General features: G+C 39.0%; 1 protein-coding gene across 2 annotated transcripts in view; it reads right to left on the bottom strand.

The window, feature by feature from the left end:
* Positions 1 to 16,081, bottom strand: part of SLC25A33 (solute carrier family 25 member 33) — a 33,658-nt gene that overhangs the window by 3,559 nt on the left and 14,018 nt on the right. Inside the window, exons 1-4 of one of the 2 annotated variants that reach the window (XM_043997991.1) lie at positions 7,513 to 7,641; positions 3,323 to 3,435; positions 2,935 to 3,012; positions 1,245 to 1,345 (exon numbers count right to left, since the gene is read on the bottom strand). In XM_043997991.1, coding sequence (XP_043853926.1) covers positions 1,245 to 1,345; positions 2,935 to 3,012; positions 3,323 to 3,432 — 289 coding nt within the window. In that variant the 5' untranslated portion in view covers positions 3,433 to 3,435; positions 7,513 to 7,641. Of the gene's footprint in view, positions 1 to 1,244; positions 1,346 to 2,934; positions 3,013 to 3,322; positions 3,436 to 7,512; positions 7,693 to 16,081 lie in introns of those variants that run through there. The other variant, XM_043997990.1, reaches the window with a different exon arrangement.

Below are 16,081 nucleotides of genomic sequence, written 5' to 3' on the forward strand. Positions count from 1 at the left end.
CTCCATCGTGTTACCTGGCACTGAGATCATTAAACACCACAAAGAGCTTGTTAAAAGCTACTTAATTGTATAAATGCAAACCGGTGGCTAGAAGGGGCTACAATTTACCCATAGTTATTACTCTCAACTCTGAATGACTGATAGGCTGAAGTCCTATTTTCTGATTTTAAAGGTCTGACAGAATTTCAGAATTGGGAGAGACTTTCTGGAAGAGGTGAATGACTTGAGGTCAACTCGCACTCATGTTCCATTATGATTCAACTATCCTAAACAATGCCCCAGTGTCAGCAGTGCTTAGTCCCAGAGCAGCAATATCCCAAACCTCCAGGTGGCGCTGCACACATTTCTCATGCTGTCTCCTGAGCTTCTGGGGCAGCCTCTGTGCTGTGAGCCAAGGACCAGCCAGCTCTCCCAGCCTCCTAGTACACACAGTCAGGTGTTCAGGCCCTACCTACCAAGGTGTGCTGTACTCCTCATTCTCATCCTCATTACTCAAAGGTATAATGTTCCTACCTTGCAAAGTAGGTGCTGTTATTATTCCAATTTTATAGGAGAAAACTAGACCTGAGATGTCAGGTGACTTGCCCCTTGAATTCAGATTGGCCCGACAAATTCCAAGGCCAGTGCTCTATTTACTGTGCCACTTCTACACCGTATCATAAGCTGCATCAAGAATGCGTATATAGATTTTTCCAAGGAATTTTGGGAAAACATCTTTGTCAAAAGCGTTTATTCTTCCTATTTATTTCCTCAGTGATCACAATTCCAGAAAAAGGACAATAAAAACAAAAGGCTAAATACTTTAAGAATTCAACAACATTTTTAAAAATTAAGAACATAAAACTTGAGTTGGTGAAGGTTTATCAATGGTGTGCAGAAGTTACAGGGTGCGACTGAAGAAATGGAAGACTGAAGTATCTAAGCCCAGAGAGAAGTTACAGTCTAATCAGAGAGATTAAGACCATACACACAAAAAACAAAATGCCTTGTAAAGAAACCTATAAAGCAGTGGAGGTCAGTGACATGCAAGGTAGAGTATGTCCCAGAAAACAAGGGTTTAAGGTTAAAAGGAACAGAGGAAAGCCACAAAATCCACTTCCATTAAAGGTAGTGTCACAAAGTTTCACACTGCCTTCTTTCATGAGAAAGAGGTATAAAAGATGACCAGCTACCTTAAGCAGTTGGTAATATAGCAAAGCCAATGCTTTAGAGAGCAAACTTCAGCTGCCACTCAAATAACCTACCTGCAGAACCAGAGGAGAAAATGTGGACAATATAGCTGTTAGGCACAAAGATGCCATTAAACTGTTCTTTGGCCTTGGAGTAACAGGCAAAGTAGACAGCCCTGTTAGGAGAGAAGAAAACTGAGAAACAGCTAAAGAACACAGTAGTCTCTATGCAATGTCTGAAAAAGCAGGATAGGATAATATTAATCTGGATCAAAGCCTTACACTCTTCCATGCCAAGACTAAGTGACTTCAAGCAGAGTAGAGAACTGTATGAGTTTTCAAAATAGCAGAAATACTCTGTATGGGTATTTACCAGATAAATGAAGATTTATTTATCTGTCCAATTCTCCAAAAAGCTTTTTATGGAAAACTTTCTTTAGCTAGACTGCAGACTTCCACACCTTAGCTACCAGGAATTTGTCAAAGGAATTGCTAGTGTAGTAACACTTTCCATGGTGCAGATGATAAGATAATTCCCAGGGCATTGATGGTAGTTTGGAGAATAGTGCACAGAATGTTGGACTTGGAATCAGGAAGTGTTGAGGTTCAAATCCTGTCTTGGACACTTGCTAATTATGTGACCCTGGACAAGACCTCAGCAGCCTCAATTTCCTCATCTGTAAAATGGGGATAATAATACCTTATGGGGTTGTTGTGAGTCTCAAGTGAATTACCAATGTGTAAAGGAACTTGTAAACCCGAAAGTGCTATAAAAATGCCAGATGTTATCATTGACTAACCCAGGATAACAGTTTAATAAGCATCAGAGGCAAGATTTGAACCCAGACCTTTTCTGACCCCCCAAATCCAGCATTCTATCCAGGCTGTCTCCGGCTATGGTACGTTAATCATAATTAACTTAGTCTTTCTCTTGACGATTAAAGGTTGGATACATCAACCACCCTTCTATATTGTTTGAGTGATCATTTCAGAGATGACTGAGGTTATGTAAGGCACTCTGAATGCCCCTAGTCTAACATTCTGATCTAACTCTCTTCCCACATAGACATATCTCTGTTCTTTATCACCTATTCAGCCATGCCACGTTTTGCTGACCATTGTCTTCTTCTTTCTTGCTTTTTCCTTTTCATCTCTTCTCTTTTTCTGTCACTTCTGAGTTTCATCACTAGAGTGCTCTGTTCTTGTTACTGATCATGTTATTCCCTACATAATCTCCAAATATGCGACTCCCTTAAACTATTTCCATCATTGTTCATGCTTACCAACAGGTTTTCATCTATTCAAAAAGGCCAACAATGTCATGTGCATTTGATGTGTTACTGAATATGAATTTCAATTACAGTGACTCATGAAATTTGAAAGAGACTACCTAATCCCTCAGATTCAGTAATAATACATATTTTATTTCCTCCATATACTCCCATATTATAAACTTTTTAATATGCTATTGGTTTATTATCTAATAGTGTGTGATTATGAAACCATACAATAAAAGGAAATATTAGTTTTACAAAAGATAAATTATGACAGTCCCATAGTCTAACAGAGCATACTCTTTTAACCTAAAGATAAAATAATCACTAATCATTTCCTTCAACCACAGTATGCTCCAACATTTTATTCATTAAATAACTTTCTATAAATTAAATATTCATATATTCCCAACACACAAATAAAGAAATTTAGCAATATTACCTTGATTTTTAAACAAGATCATAATATATGAATAGTTTCTCCTTCTTACCTTGATGGTGCAACTCCAACCAAGTTTGGACCCAAGCCTCTAAAAAGTGACCTTGGTCCCTCCTTCTCCAAAATTGACCTGGACATAAACAGATCAAAAACGTTTGTGCATGGCTTTATGGAAAATTATGAAATGTAATCCCTTAGCCATCAAAGTTAGTTCACTGGAAGAAGCAAACCCAGACACTGGATACTCCAGTCCACTTGCAAAATAACTGGGACCTTCTTTTTGCTACAAGTGTAAAAATATGCTTAAAAAACATTAGTGGGGCAGCTTACTAGCTGTGTGACCCTAGGCAAGTCACTTAACCCCAACTGCCTCAACAACAAACAAAAAAGAACATTAGTATGAAAAAAAAAACCAATAACAAAGAACATTAGTACACTACCTGTAAAAGGAGGAAGATAAGTTTCCTGAAATAATTATGAATTGTTTTGAAAAACGACTCAAGTTCTTTCTCCATTCATATAGTAATAAAATATCCAGTGCCCATATCATTAGCTAAAATTGTGAAAATAAGGTGAAAGAATTTAATTAAAATCATCCATTTAACAATAAGGCTCACCATACAAAGCATACAAACTTCAATTTATTTTATGATTCTATCCTCTATCTTTGGAAGGAGCAGGTATCTCCAAAAACATATGCAGTGGGGGGCAGCTAGGTGGCCCAGTGGATAAAGCACCGGCCCTGGAGTCAGGAGTAACCGAGTTCAAATCCGGCCTCAGACACTTGACACTAGCTGTGTGACCCTGGGCAAGTCACATAACCCCCCATTGCCCTGCAAAAACAAAAACAAAAACAAAACAAAAAACATATACAGCCAAGCCCAGACCAAGCTCATTATTTGTGCCCCTAAGTTTAAAACATTCATTTCACCAATATAGCTATACTATGTAAAAGCTGAAAGGTCACTATCTCCAAGGAGATTGTAGTGAATTCTCCTTTCCAGATGACCATAATAAATTTGGACATATGCCTAAGGTTTTTTCCCATGAAAAAGGCTGGTGTTTAAAGTTTGGGTCAGGAAGAAATGTGTTACTAATACCCACAAAATTGCCATCAGAAGGCAAAAAGGAAAGAGAAATCATCGTTAGAAGGCACGGAGCCCAGAAACCTTACTTCTGACACGTAGTGGCTGGTGACGCTTGTTCAGTGACTTTAGCTCTCAAGACCCCAGGTGACTGACTATTACACCACGATGTACAGAGTGAATCCCAATAACCCTTTCTGACCACAGCTGGTGGCTTACAATGACCCTTAATCTTCTACTCCCAGGAGGTTTTCCTTACTGACAAGTATAAACCCAAGCACTTCTAAGTCCTCACTATTGATTCTTGGTTTTAGGGACTTTGTGAGCCAATTTAGCTCTTCCTTCTCCCCATGTGCAATGAACATACACATCAGTTATGCTTCTACACCAAATGGAGAGTCTCAAAGAAAAAACTTCTTCCATTCAGGCAAATCCTATAATGAGGTAGCCGCAGTGGAGTGTAATAGGTGGACACCACTTTGGCATGAACTACCTTTGGCCACTGCACTTTCTTCAATAAGGAAATTACAATAAAGATTTTTCAAATGGATCAAAAAATTTCAAAAGCATCTTGTCTGTTTGTGGCCATCAGTGAAGGACACTGCACAGCATAATGATCCATTTAAAGCACAATTAGAAGCAGCCCTGGGCTCCAGGGAAGCTCAAGCCCTCTAATGTATAATGCAGCAGAGAACTAGAGTCCTCAAGTGACTCATTCTCTTCAGAACTTCAGTTATGCAGATGACCACCACAAGGCCAAACTTCATATTACATAATCCAATAGTTACCTATTGGCTTCTTTACTCAATTTTTTCTAGAGCAACAAACTCCTTACTACTGGGACACTTGAGCATCAAAATAAGCCTAGTGGGGGCAGCTAGGTGGCGCAATGGATAAAGCACCGGTCCTGGATTCAGGAGTACCTGAGTTCAAATCCAGCCTCAGACACTTGACACTTACTAGCTGTGTGACTCTGGGCAAGTCACTTAACCCCCATTGCCCCGAAAAAAACCAAAATGAAAACAAACCAAACCAAAATAAGCCTAGTGCCTGACACAAAATAGATGCTTTCACTGAATCGAAAAAAGCATTTAAGAGATGAAAATAAATGTTTCCCAACTTGAAAAACACAGCTAAAAGTCTCTAGATGCTTTAGTTCAAAAAGAGGAATAACAACTTATGTCCCAATGACTGGGTTATGGTTTAGCACTTAGGCCTCAGATTTAGTCACTGCATGCAAGTCAAGATATAAACCCTTTAAAACATCAATTATTAAGATAAAGATTATATTCTTAATATATTATGTTATTTCCAGAATTTTATTAAACTTATGGCTCTCCAATGGCAAATAACCTGACAACAGGTCAGATTAGAACTAAGTAGACTGTAAATTTTCCTATCAAATAGTAAGGAAGTACCTCAGCTACTTAAAGACCAAGAACTCTGAAATTTACTCTGCAGAATACTTTTAAACAAGGAACTACCTAAAATCAACTGGTAAATTACCAGAGACCGATAGTTAGCCTGTATCCAATTAGAAAAAAATATGCCTCTTTTTAGAAAGTGACAGCTCACCTGCAGAATTAAAAATTTTAAGTCCTGGGGGCAGCTAGATGGTGCAGTGGTTAAAGCACCGGCCCTGGATTCAGGAGTACCTGAGTTCAAATCCAGCCTCAGACACTTGACACTTACTAGCTGTGTGACCCTGGGCAAGTCTCTTAACCCCCATTGCCTAAAAACAACAACAACAACAACAACAACAATTTAAGGTCCTTATTACTCTACTGAAGAAAAAGTTCACATCTACTCCAATACAGCTAACATAAAACTGAGAACGCACAAAATATGTTTTATTTGGCTTTTGCAGTATTAATATTCAATTAACTGTTACTTTCAAATGATAGCCTCACTGGTTTTGAAAAATAATATTCGGGGCAGCTAGGTGGCACAGTGGATAGAGCACCGGCTCTGGAGTCAGGAGGACCTGAGTTCAAATCCAGCCTCAGACACTTGACACTTACTAGCTGTGTGACCCTGGGCAAATCACTTAACCCCAATTGCCTAGCTTAAAAAAAAAAAAGAAAGAAAAAGAATGTTCAAGGCTAATAGGTAATAACTTAAACTTGAAATAAATTTTCATCTTCTAGCTTCTCACTGTGAACTTTGATATATGCTAGGAAATGTTAGTTTTCATGTCTTCTTTTGAAAATTGGAAGACAGAGGATACACAATGTGTCCGAACTGTCATTTTTCCATTTTAAAAAGCCTTTTCCACTTATTTAGTTTAGTACCAGACACTCTTTTTCACTTAAATCAGAAATTATCTCAAGCTTTACCCATGGGACACAGATCCTAAAAGAGGTTCCTTTTTGGCAATTAACTGAGGTCACCAAAACTGATTAAGGATTTAAGCAGTATGCCCCTGTTGACACCCCTTACTCTGGGGTAACAGCTTCCCTATTACAGTAAATGTAAATTCATTAGTCATGAATTATTTGGCAAGCACGTGAGGAAGTTTCTTTTCAGTGTTAAGAGTACAGACTACCTGTCCTAGTTTCAACATTTCAAAACATCTTCTAAAGTAGGATATTATTGCTTGAACTTGTGAACAGGCAAAACCAAGGTGGTGATTTGTGGATTTTTGTATAATCCAGCACTTGAATTTAAAACTACCAGCTTTTCCATTGTTAAAGGGTTTTCAAAAACAAAATACAGAAGGTGAGAATTCACAAGTGGAGGGATTTCACTGCAGAATGTGTGAGAACAGGCGAGAGACATAGGTCAGGACATGAGCTAGCTTCCCTCAGTCCCTAGTCCTCAGCTCGCAGTACCCTCTCTCCTCCTGTGTTTCATCCTACCACCCACTTATTCACCTAGGGATTGTTACACTGTTAATTCCCTTACTCTAGTTCAATTCCTAATCCTGTTATTTAGGCCTGCTTACTCACCAGCCAGCAGCTGGTGCTGGTCTCCCCATCTGTGCCCAACAAGCACCTGATGATGCATGTTTGACATTGTGTATAAGAAAAACAAATTTACCTTTAAAAAAAATCTAAGCATTTTGTAAAAAAATGTGAATGAACTCAAAAGACTGTTAAATGTCACAGATAGTAAAGAAAAAGATAAAAAGGGCTCTCTCAGTTTTACACCATTTTCTACTATTGCCAGTCATGAGCTAAAAGAAAGAATGTTTCAAGTAAAAAGCTACGCCAACAATCACAACTGCACTGTTTTCCGGGTCCATGCTTTAGATGTCTTTAGTATCTTCTGAAAGTCTAGGTTTTGCTAAGAACAAGCACTATGCCAACTTTACTTTAGATGTTCATCACACTCTGCTGCCCTTTAAAAGTGCGCCCTAATCCCTTGTCATCCAGGAAGCAAGGGAGACATTTGTATAATGTTGGTAAAATAGTGCAAAACAAATCTCATGCTTGAGTTGGATTAACATCATTCTAATAGAAAATTTTCATTTTGTGTATTCCATGTTGCAGGCATATTAAGCATCATAAAGTCACGAGTTTAAAAACTAAAATAAAACCACTCACTTCAGAACTTGTAAAAGTCCGGGTGATACTGATGTTGGTCTGACCACTCCAGCTCCACTAATGGTCCCCAGCTGAACTTGAGGATAGTAGACAGTTCGTAAAGCTAATCTTGAAGACTGAAGTCTGGTCTTAATTACCTCTAGAGGACAAGTAAAAATAGCACCAACAGTGCCCCCACACCTGGAAGACAGAATTTAGAACATCAGAAAAATGGCTATTTTGTAGATAATCACAAACTGTAAGCAAAATCCTTCTTATTTTAGTAAACTTCCAACGCAAATAAGGCCACAGGGTCATCGTGTTTATTTTTTACAATTCATAAAAGACAATTCATTGAACTTCTCTACCTGTCTCCCCCTCCCTCTATCCTTTTCCTCTCTCTTCTTCCCCCCATGCCCCTCCCCACCAGGCCAGGTCTAATGGCTAGAATATGAGACCCAGATTAGCTGTTTCATATACTGTGCCTGACATGTTCTAACTGTATGTGACCCAATACAACCATTCAGTGTCCTAGGTAGCTCTCTAAAAAATTTAGATTGGGGCAGCTCGGTAGCACAGTGGATAGAGCACTGACCCTGGATTCAGGAGGATCTGAGTTCAAATCTGCCTCGGAAACTTGACACTTGCTAGCTGTTTGGCCCTGGACAAGTCACTTAACCCTCATTGCCCCCCCCTCCAAAAAAAGAATTTAAAATTTAGATTGCTGTAGAGAAATTGCTTATCTGCATAAGCACAGGAACTTCCCTCCCTAGGAAATACTCCACACAAATGAGATCACAGCGATGCAGAACAAGAGAAAAAAAATCTATATATTTCACAGGATCATAAATTTATGGCGGAAAAGGGTGAGAGGCCATCAAATCCTCATTTTACAGAAGAGGAAACTGAGGCACAGAAAGGTTAAGTTATTTATCCAGAATCGTATAACTAGTAAATGTCTGGAGGCAGAATTCAAACTCAGGACTTCTTGACTGTCAGGCTGACTATCCACTATTAACAGTCAGTTGCCTATACATACATCTACCTAGCTGCTTATAAATGTCAGCCTGTGTCAACGTTTCTCTGCAAAAATAATCAGCCTTGTATAAAAGCTTACAGCAGTTTAGCATTTCTGTTAACTTCTGTTATAGGGTTATATTTTTTACTTGAAAATAAACTGGATTTCTGGCCAAAGATGGCTGTCTGAATAAAGGCAGATTGTTGAGCTCCCACACCCTGAATCTAGCAGAAACTTAAATACAGCAACAAATGAAATCAAGGAATGATCAAGGAATCCAATGACAAACTATAGAGTAAGTGACTTATTTGACCCTAGAACTGCACCAGCCCACAGGCAATAGGAAAAGTCAGTGCTCAAGGTAGCCCGAGACACCAAAGACAGACCAGAGACAGGTGTGGCCTGCAAGGCTTTGTATCTGAAATCAGCAAGAGCAGAAGCCTCCCTGGAGAAAGCCCCAGGGTGGTCAGAAACCCATAGCATCAGAAACCAGGAGCATCAGTGACCAATGTAGTAGAAAACTCAGGCCTGGTGGAGCCAATTCGCTGGAGTAGAGGGAGTATTCAAGCTGAACTCTCCCAACATTCCCTTTCAAACAACTTTAAAAGCATGTGTCAGGGGCAGCTAGGTAGCACAGTGGATAGAGCACCAACCCTGGATTCAGGAGGACCAGAGTTCAAATCCGGCCTCAGACACTTAACAATTACTAGCTGTGTGACCCTAGGCAACTCGCTTAACCCCAACTGCCTCACCAAAAAAAAAAGCATGTGTCAAAAGTCAGTTAGGTGGCACAGTGGATAAAGCATTGGCCCTGGATTCAGGAGGACCTGAGTTCAAATCCAGCCTCAGACACTTAACACTTACTAGCTGTGTAACCCTGGGCAAGTCACTTAACCCCAATTGCCTCACTAAAAAAAAAAAAAAAAAAGAATTCAGTTGACACCCCCCCTCCCCCGGGCAGTGAGTGAGTGTTAAGTGACTTGCTAGTGTCAAGTGTCTGAGGCTGGATTTGAACTCAGGTCCTCCTGAATCCAGGGCCGGTGCTCTATCCACTGCGCCATCTAGCTGCCCCTCAACTGAATTCTGAAGCAGCACAGCCACCCAAAGATTGGAGTGAAACATTTTTCAAGCCCAAGAAAACTTAGGAGGTCAGGAGGAGGTCTGTGGCACTGGGCTGGAGACTAGTCAGTCAGGGGCACAGTATAGTCCGGAGACAGTAAGGGGCCTGAATAACTGATCAGAAAGAGATTACTACTAGGGGATCTTGGCTTCATTTCCCATTACCCAGTTCTAGAACAGTGAGAAGTGCTCAAAGTTGCTAGAGAACTGGACCTCCTACCTGGGTATGAACCAAATAAAAGTAGTGAAAAATTGGGAAAAGAAATGAGAGCAATGTAAGAAAATTATAAGAGAATTAACTGATAGAAAGAGCTACAAAAAATACTGAAGAGCTCCTTTAAAAAATAACTGGCTGGGGGGACAGCTAGGTGGCGCAGTGGATAAAGCACCAGCCCTGGATTCAGGAAGGCCTGAGTTCAAATCCAGCCTCAGACACTTGACACTAGCTGTGTGACCCTGGGCAAGTCACTTAATCCTCATTGCCCCACCCACAAATAAATAAATGGCCACATGGTTAAAAAAAAAGGGGGGGGCACAAAACCTCACTGCATTGAAGAACTGCTTAAAAAGCATAATTGCTCAAATAGAAGTTAACAAGACATCAAGAAACAATAAAACAAAGTCAAAAGAAAGTGCAGGCCTTTGGCCTCTGAGTTCTCTAGCACTGTCTTGAGACACCACATAGGGCCTGGAAGAGCCAGAACTCTGAACCCCAAAAATCTATTTAGGGATTTAATGCAGGGATTGGAGATTAGCATCAGAACCCACATGTTCCAGACTGAAACCAAGAAGGGTTGATCACTCCACTCAAAAACAAGAGGCAGAGGCTGGCCCCAGCATAAAGTCCCAATTTTGGAACTGAGGCTGGAGAAATGACAAAAAGGAAGAAGACACCAGCCACTAAAAGAATTATTGCAGGGGCAGCTAGGTGGCACAGTGGATAAAGCACCAGTCTTTGATTCAGGATGGACCTGAGTTCAAATCCAGCCTCAGACACTTGATACTTACTAGTTCTGTGACCCTGGGCAAGTCACTTAACCCTCATTGCCACAAGCAAAACAAAACAAAACAGTTATTAATAAAAAAAAAAAAAAAAGAATTACTGCAGATCCAAAAATAGCCAAAAAATACAATCTTAGAGAATAACTCCTTAACAACTGCAAGCAGAGACTCAAAGAAGAAAACAGATTTTCTACTGCATGAAATGAGATTAAAAATATTAAAAGCCTGGGGCAGCTAGGTGGCACTGTGGATAGAGCACCGGCCCTGGATTCAGGAGTACCTAAGTTCAAATCCGGCCTCAGACACTTAACACTTACTAGCTGTGTGACCCTGGGCAAGTCACTTAACCCCAATTGCCTCACTTAAAAAAAAAAGAACTGAAAGGAGCTTTAAAGCGATTAATTACAATCCCTTCCTATGACAAAGGAAAAAAACTGAGGCCCAGCACACCTTTCTCAAGTTTGTACAGACCCGTGGATTTGAACCCTGAAACTCTGACTCCAAATCCAGGTGTTCTTTTTATGTCACAAGCCCTTTCTACTCTATTATTTAGTCCACTTGAAAGATGAGCCCTGGAATACCTAAGAAAACCTAACACAATGAGAACTAAAACTGTGTACTACCCGATGAATACTGGGCTATCCATATTAAGGTGAAATGTAGAATTTTAGGGACCTGATCTCCCAGTAAAAGCTCTGCCTCTCTCACTTAAGCGCAGCGTGAAGCAGAATTCTGTTACTTTTCAATTAAACAGCTGCTCTAAAAACTAGGTAGAACACATCTAAAAAAAAATGTAGAAGTGTTGGGCAGGACATGAGAAGCATAAAGTAAAGCTCCATGACCCAAGTCAATTCAAAAATTATTACTGTGTTCTAAGAAAATTTCATATATTTGAAAAACCCACGTATCTGAAGCTTTTACTAACAATCCCATTACATGCAATTAGCTTCAGGGCCTGGCAGCTGGCTAAGATTGATGCAGTATTTCAAGTGCACTAGTGTTTAATAAAATGACTCTCAATGGAAAGAAAATGTGGGTTCTGAGTATGTCCTTTCATCAGCTCAGTTTTACAGTCAGCTGCACTCAGAAGCCTGACCAACTGTCTTCCTAATCTACACCACTGGTCAGTGAAGATCAGGAAAAGTATGGATAAATAAAACAAGAGCCCAGCTGTCAATGAGTCAGTACTGTCTTCATGAGGCTAGTACAAATACATCCATGGTTCTTTTTTTGTTTTATTTTTTTTAATGGGTTCTTTTTTTAAATAATACTATTTCCTTACAGTTTTTAATACACTTCTACAGAATGAATCTCTTGAACCTTACTCAGAAATAACACTGGTTGAAAAAACCACTGTGGAATTTGAATGCAGATTGAACCATTTTTACCTTTTGTTGTTTTTCAGGTTCTTCCCTTTTGTTCTGATTTTTCTTTCACAACCTAATATGGAAATATGTTTTCTCTTCTTTTTTTTTGGTGAGGCAATTGGGGTTAAGTGACTTGCCCAGGGTCACACAGCTAGTAAGTGTTAAGTGTCTGAGGCCACATTTGAACTCAGGTCCTCCTGAGTCCAGGGCCGGTGCTCTATCCACGGCGCCACCAAGCTGCCCCCGGAAATATGTTTAATGTGATTGCACATATAAAACCAGTTATCAGATTGTTTGACATCTTGGGTAGGGAGGAGGGAAGGAGAAAAATTTGGAACTCAAAATCTTATAAAAACAAATGCTGAAAACTATTTTTACATGTAACTGGGAAAAAATAAAATACTATTAAGATTTTTTAAAAACACACACACAAAAAAGAAAAAAGCAGTAACACTGGTTTCAAAAAACCTTTAAGAGATAAATATTTCATACCCAAAAGGTTGAGTATGAATTAATACCTCCAATCAGATCAAAAAAATTCCAATTTCAATTTCAAAACCTGTTCTTTCCTGAATTAACCATTTTATCACTACAAGGTATAAAATTTTCCCATTATTGCTAATCAATATTTTTGCAAATTTAAAAAGAAATTTTTTAAAAATCTGGGCTCTGGATGTTTTGCATGACTACTCGTGTATAACTTACATTGAATTGCTTGAGTTCTCCGGGCCAGGCGAGGAGGGAGGGAGGAAGAGAAGTTGCAACACAAAGTTTTAAAAAAATTGAGGGGCAGCTAGGTGGTGTAGTGGATAGAGCACTGGCCCTGCAGTCGGGAGGACCTGAGTTCGAATCTAACCTCAGACACTTAACACTTACTAGCTGTGTGACCCTGGGCAAGGCACTTAATCCCAATTGCCCCCTCCCCCAACACACACATCAAGAAAAGAAAATTGATGTCTAAATTTGTTTTTAAATGTAATTTGGAAAAATAAAATTCTAAATAAGAGCTTAAAAAAAATCTGGCCTCTGGAAAAAGGAGAGCCATAGCAATTTTTAGGTCAACTTCAGCTCCTTTCCCATAAAACATGTTTATTGGAATCTTCTCATAACTTGTAATCTATTATTTTAGGGGAAAAAAATTCTTAGAAGTTTTCAGTACTTTAGGGTTGTCCACAATGGCACTGTGGCTTGAGAGCTGGCCTCAGCACCAGGAAGACCTGGATTTATTCAAGTCTTCCCTTTGTTTTTTTTTTTTTTTGCGGGGCAATGAGGGTTAAGTGACTTGCCCAGGGTCACACAGCCAGTAAGTGTTAAGTGTCTGAGGCCGGATTTGAACTCAGGTCCTCCTGACTCCAGGGCCAGCGCTCTATCCACTGCACCACCTAACTGCCCAAGTCTTCCTTTGATAAATAACTAGCTTAGTGTCCCTGGGTAAATTATTTAAAAGTCCAGAGCTTTGAGCAATTCCTTAATAGGGTAATTTGCAGATAAGGTTCTGGCTTGCATTTGTAGAGGCTCATTCAGGAAATCCCTATCTATCCCCATCCTGACCAATACAGGTGATATTTACTATCAGTAGGTTCCTAGATACATGGTACACAATAAAATACCTTATCCTTAAGAATTTTCAAACATCAATCACACAGTCTCAGATTTGGGAAGGAATGTGAAAAATCCCTCCTGTAACACAACCAACAAGTAGTCTTTCACCAAGACTTCCAATGAGGGAACACCTTACCTCCAGAGGTATCTCATTCTACTTTTGGATAACTCATCCTATCTCTCCAAAGCTCATGTTTCTAAATTGCTATAAAGGACTGGGGAACTTCCAGGATCCAACTTTTGTTTTATTTTCACTTTGCTCCCAGGCTTTTAAAAAATGTTCTGGACATTGCCACAGTGTCCCAGAGAAATATTCATCTCATGATGGGCCTCAACTACTCATTTATAAAACAAGTGGAATGGACTAAGTGATCCAAGGTTCCAATAATCCCAATGAACTGAAGGTCTAAAATATTGTCAGAGTTAAATAAAATGTACGCATTCTACTCAATTTTACATTAGGTGAATTAACCTTTTATGTCAGCTTTTAAAATAAAACACAATTAAGGGGTGTGTTTTTTTAAACCTCCATACCACTTTTGATTCATTTTTCCCCCTTATGAATTAAGGATCCTTATGGCAAACAAAAATTTCTCCTCCAGGTTCGTCACATAGCATAATTATTCTTGATACAATTTGTTCAAAATAAATATCATTAATGCTATATTCCTGGCACTTTAAAAAATATTACTTATTTTAGCGTTCCTTTTAAATTTTGAATTCCAAATTTTCCTCCTCCTTCCCACCCCCTCCACCCACTGAAAAGACAAGCAATATGATAGCAATTATACATGTGAAATCATGCAAAACATTATTACCATATTATCCATATTTCCCCCCAAAAAATGAAAAATTTTTTAAATTGAGAAATTATAATTCAGTTTGCACTCAGAAGTTCATCAGCCATGGGGCAGCTAGGTGGTGCAGTGGATAAAGCACCAGCCTTGGATTCAGAAAGACCTGAATTCATCGGCCCTCTATCTAGAGGTGGAAAGCACTTTTTCATCATGAGTCCTTTGGCATTGTCTTGGATCACTATATTGATAAGAACAGTTAAGTCATTCAGTTGTTAATCATAAAATACTGCAGTTAATGTGTACTAGATATTCCTGGTTTTGTTCACTTCAATCTGCAGTTCACGTAAGTCTTTTCGAATTTTTCTGAAATCATTCTGCTCATCATTTTTCATAGCACAATAATATTCCATCATAATCATATACGACAGCTTGTTCATTCCCCAAATGATAAGCATCCCCCTCAATTTTCGATTCTTTGATACCATAACAGCAGCTGCTATGTTTTTCTTTGATTTCTCTGGGATATTAGACATAGTAATGGTATTGCTGGGTCAAACAATATGGGCCTAGTTCCAAGCTGTTCTCCAGGGTGGTTGGACCAATTCACTACTCCATGAGCAGTTAGTGTACCTATTTTTCCCTCATCTCCTCCAGGCTTTGTCATCTCTGATAGGTTTTAGGTGATTCCTCAGAGTTATTTTAATTTGCCATTCTCTAATCAATAGTGATTTAGAGCATTTTAAAAATATGACTATAGATAACTTCCATTTCTTCTGAGAACTGCCTGTTTATATCCATTGCCCATTTATCAATTAGGGAATGGTTCTTACTTTTATAAATTTGACACAGTTCTATATTTTATCAGAGAAACTTGCTATAAAAATCTGATATCATTTCTTTGTGGTATCTTTTAGCAAAATGTAGTTTCCCAGGGGCAGCTAGGTGGTGCAGTAGATAGAGCACTGGCCCTGGATTCAGGAAGACCTGAGTTCAAATCCAGTTTCAGACACTTAACACTTCCTAGCTGTGTGACCTGGGGCAAGTCACTTCACCCCAAACTGCCTCACCAAAACCAAACCAAAAAAAAAAAAAGTAGTTTCCCTGATTAGCCCTTTTAATTAAATCTATTTTTGCTTTTAATTTGTCTGAGAGATCATGATTGCTACCTGCTTTTATTCAGCTATATTTTAACTGTTTATATCTCTCCTTGATCTATTTTTCCAGGTCAGTTTTGTTTTGTTTTTTTCTTAATAAAAGTATTTTATTATTTTCCAGTGACATATAAGGATAGTTTTCAACATTTGTTTTCATAGGATTTTTAGTTCCAAATTTTTCTCCCACCCTCCTTCCTCCCCAAGACAGAAAGCAATCTGATAGAGGTTATATATGTGCAATCACATTAAACACATTTCTGAATTAGTCATCTTGTGAAAGAAGAATCAGAGCACATGGGGAAAATCTCAAAAAAGAAGGAAAAAACCCCCAGCCCTAAAGTAGAAACAGTATGGTTCAATCTGCATTCATAATCCACAGTTCTTTTTCTGGATGTCGAGAACATTTTCTATCATGAGTTCTTTGAAACTGTTTTGGATCATTGCATTGTTGAGAAGAACCAAGTCTATCACCATTGTTCATCATACAATGTTGCTGTTACTGTGTACAATGTTCTCTTGGTTTTGTTCCTC

The sequence above is a fragment of the Dromiciops gliroides genome, chromosome 3 (genome assembly GCF_019393635.1).
Source record: "Dromiciops gliroides isolate mDroGli1 chromosome 3, mDroGli1.pri, whole genome shotgun sequence".
Taxonomy (NCBI): domain Eukaryota; kingdom Metazoa; phylum Chordata; class Mammalia; order Microbiotheria; family Microbiotheriidae; genus Dromiciops; species Dromiciops gliroides.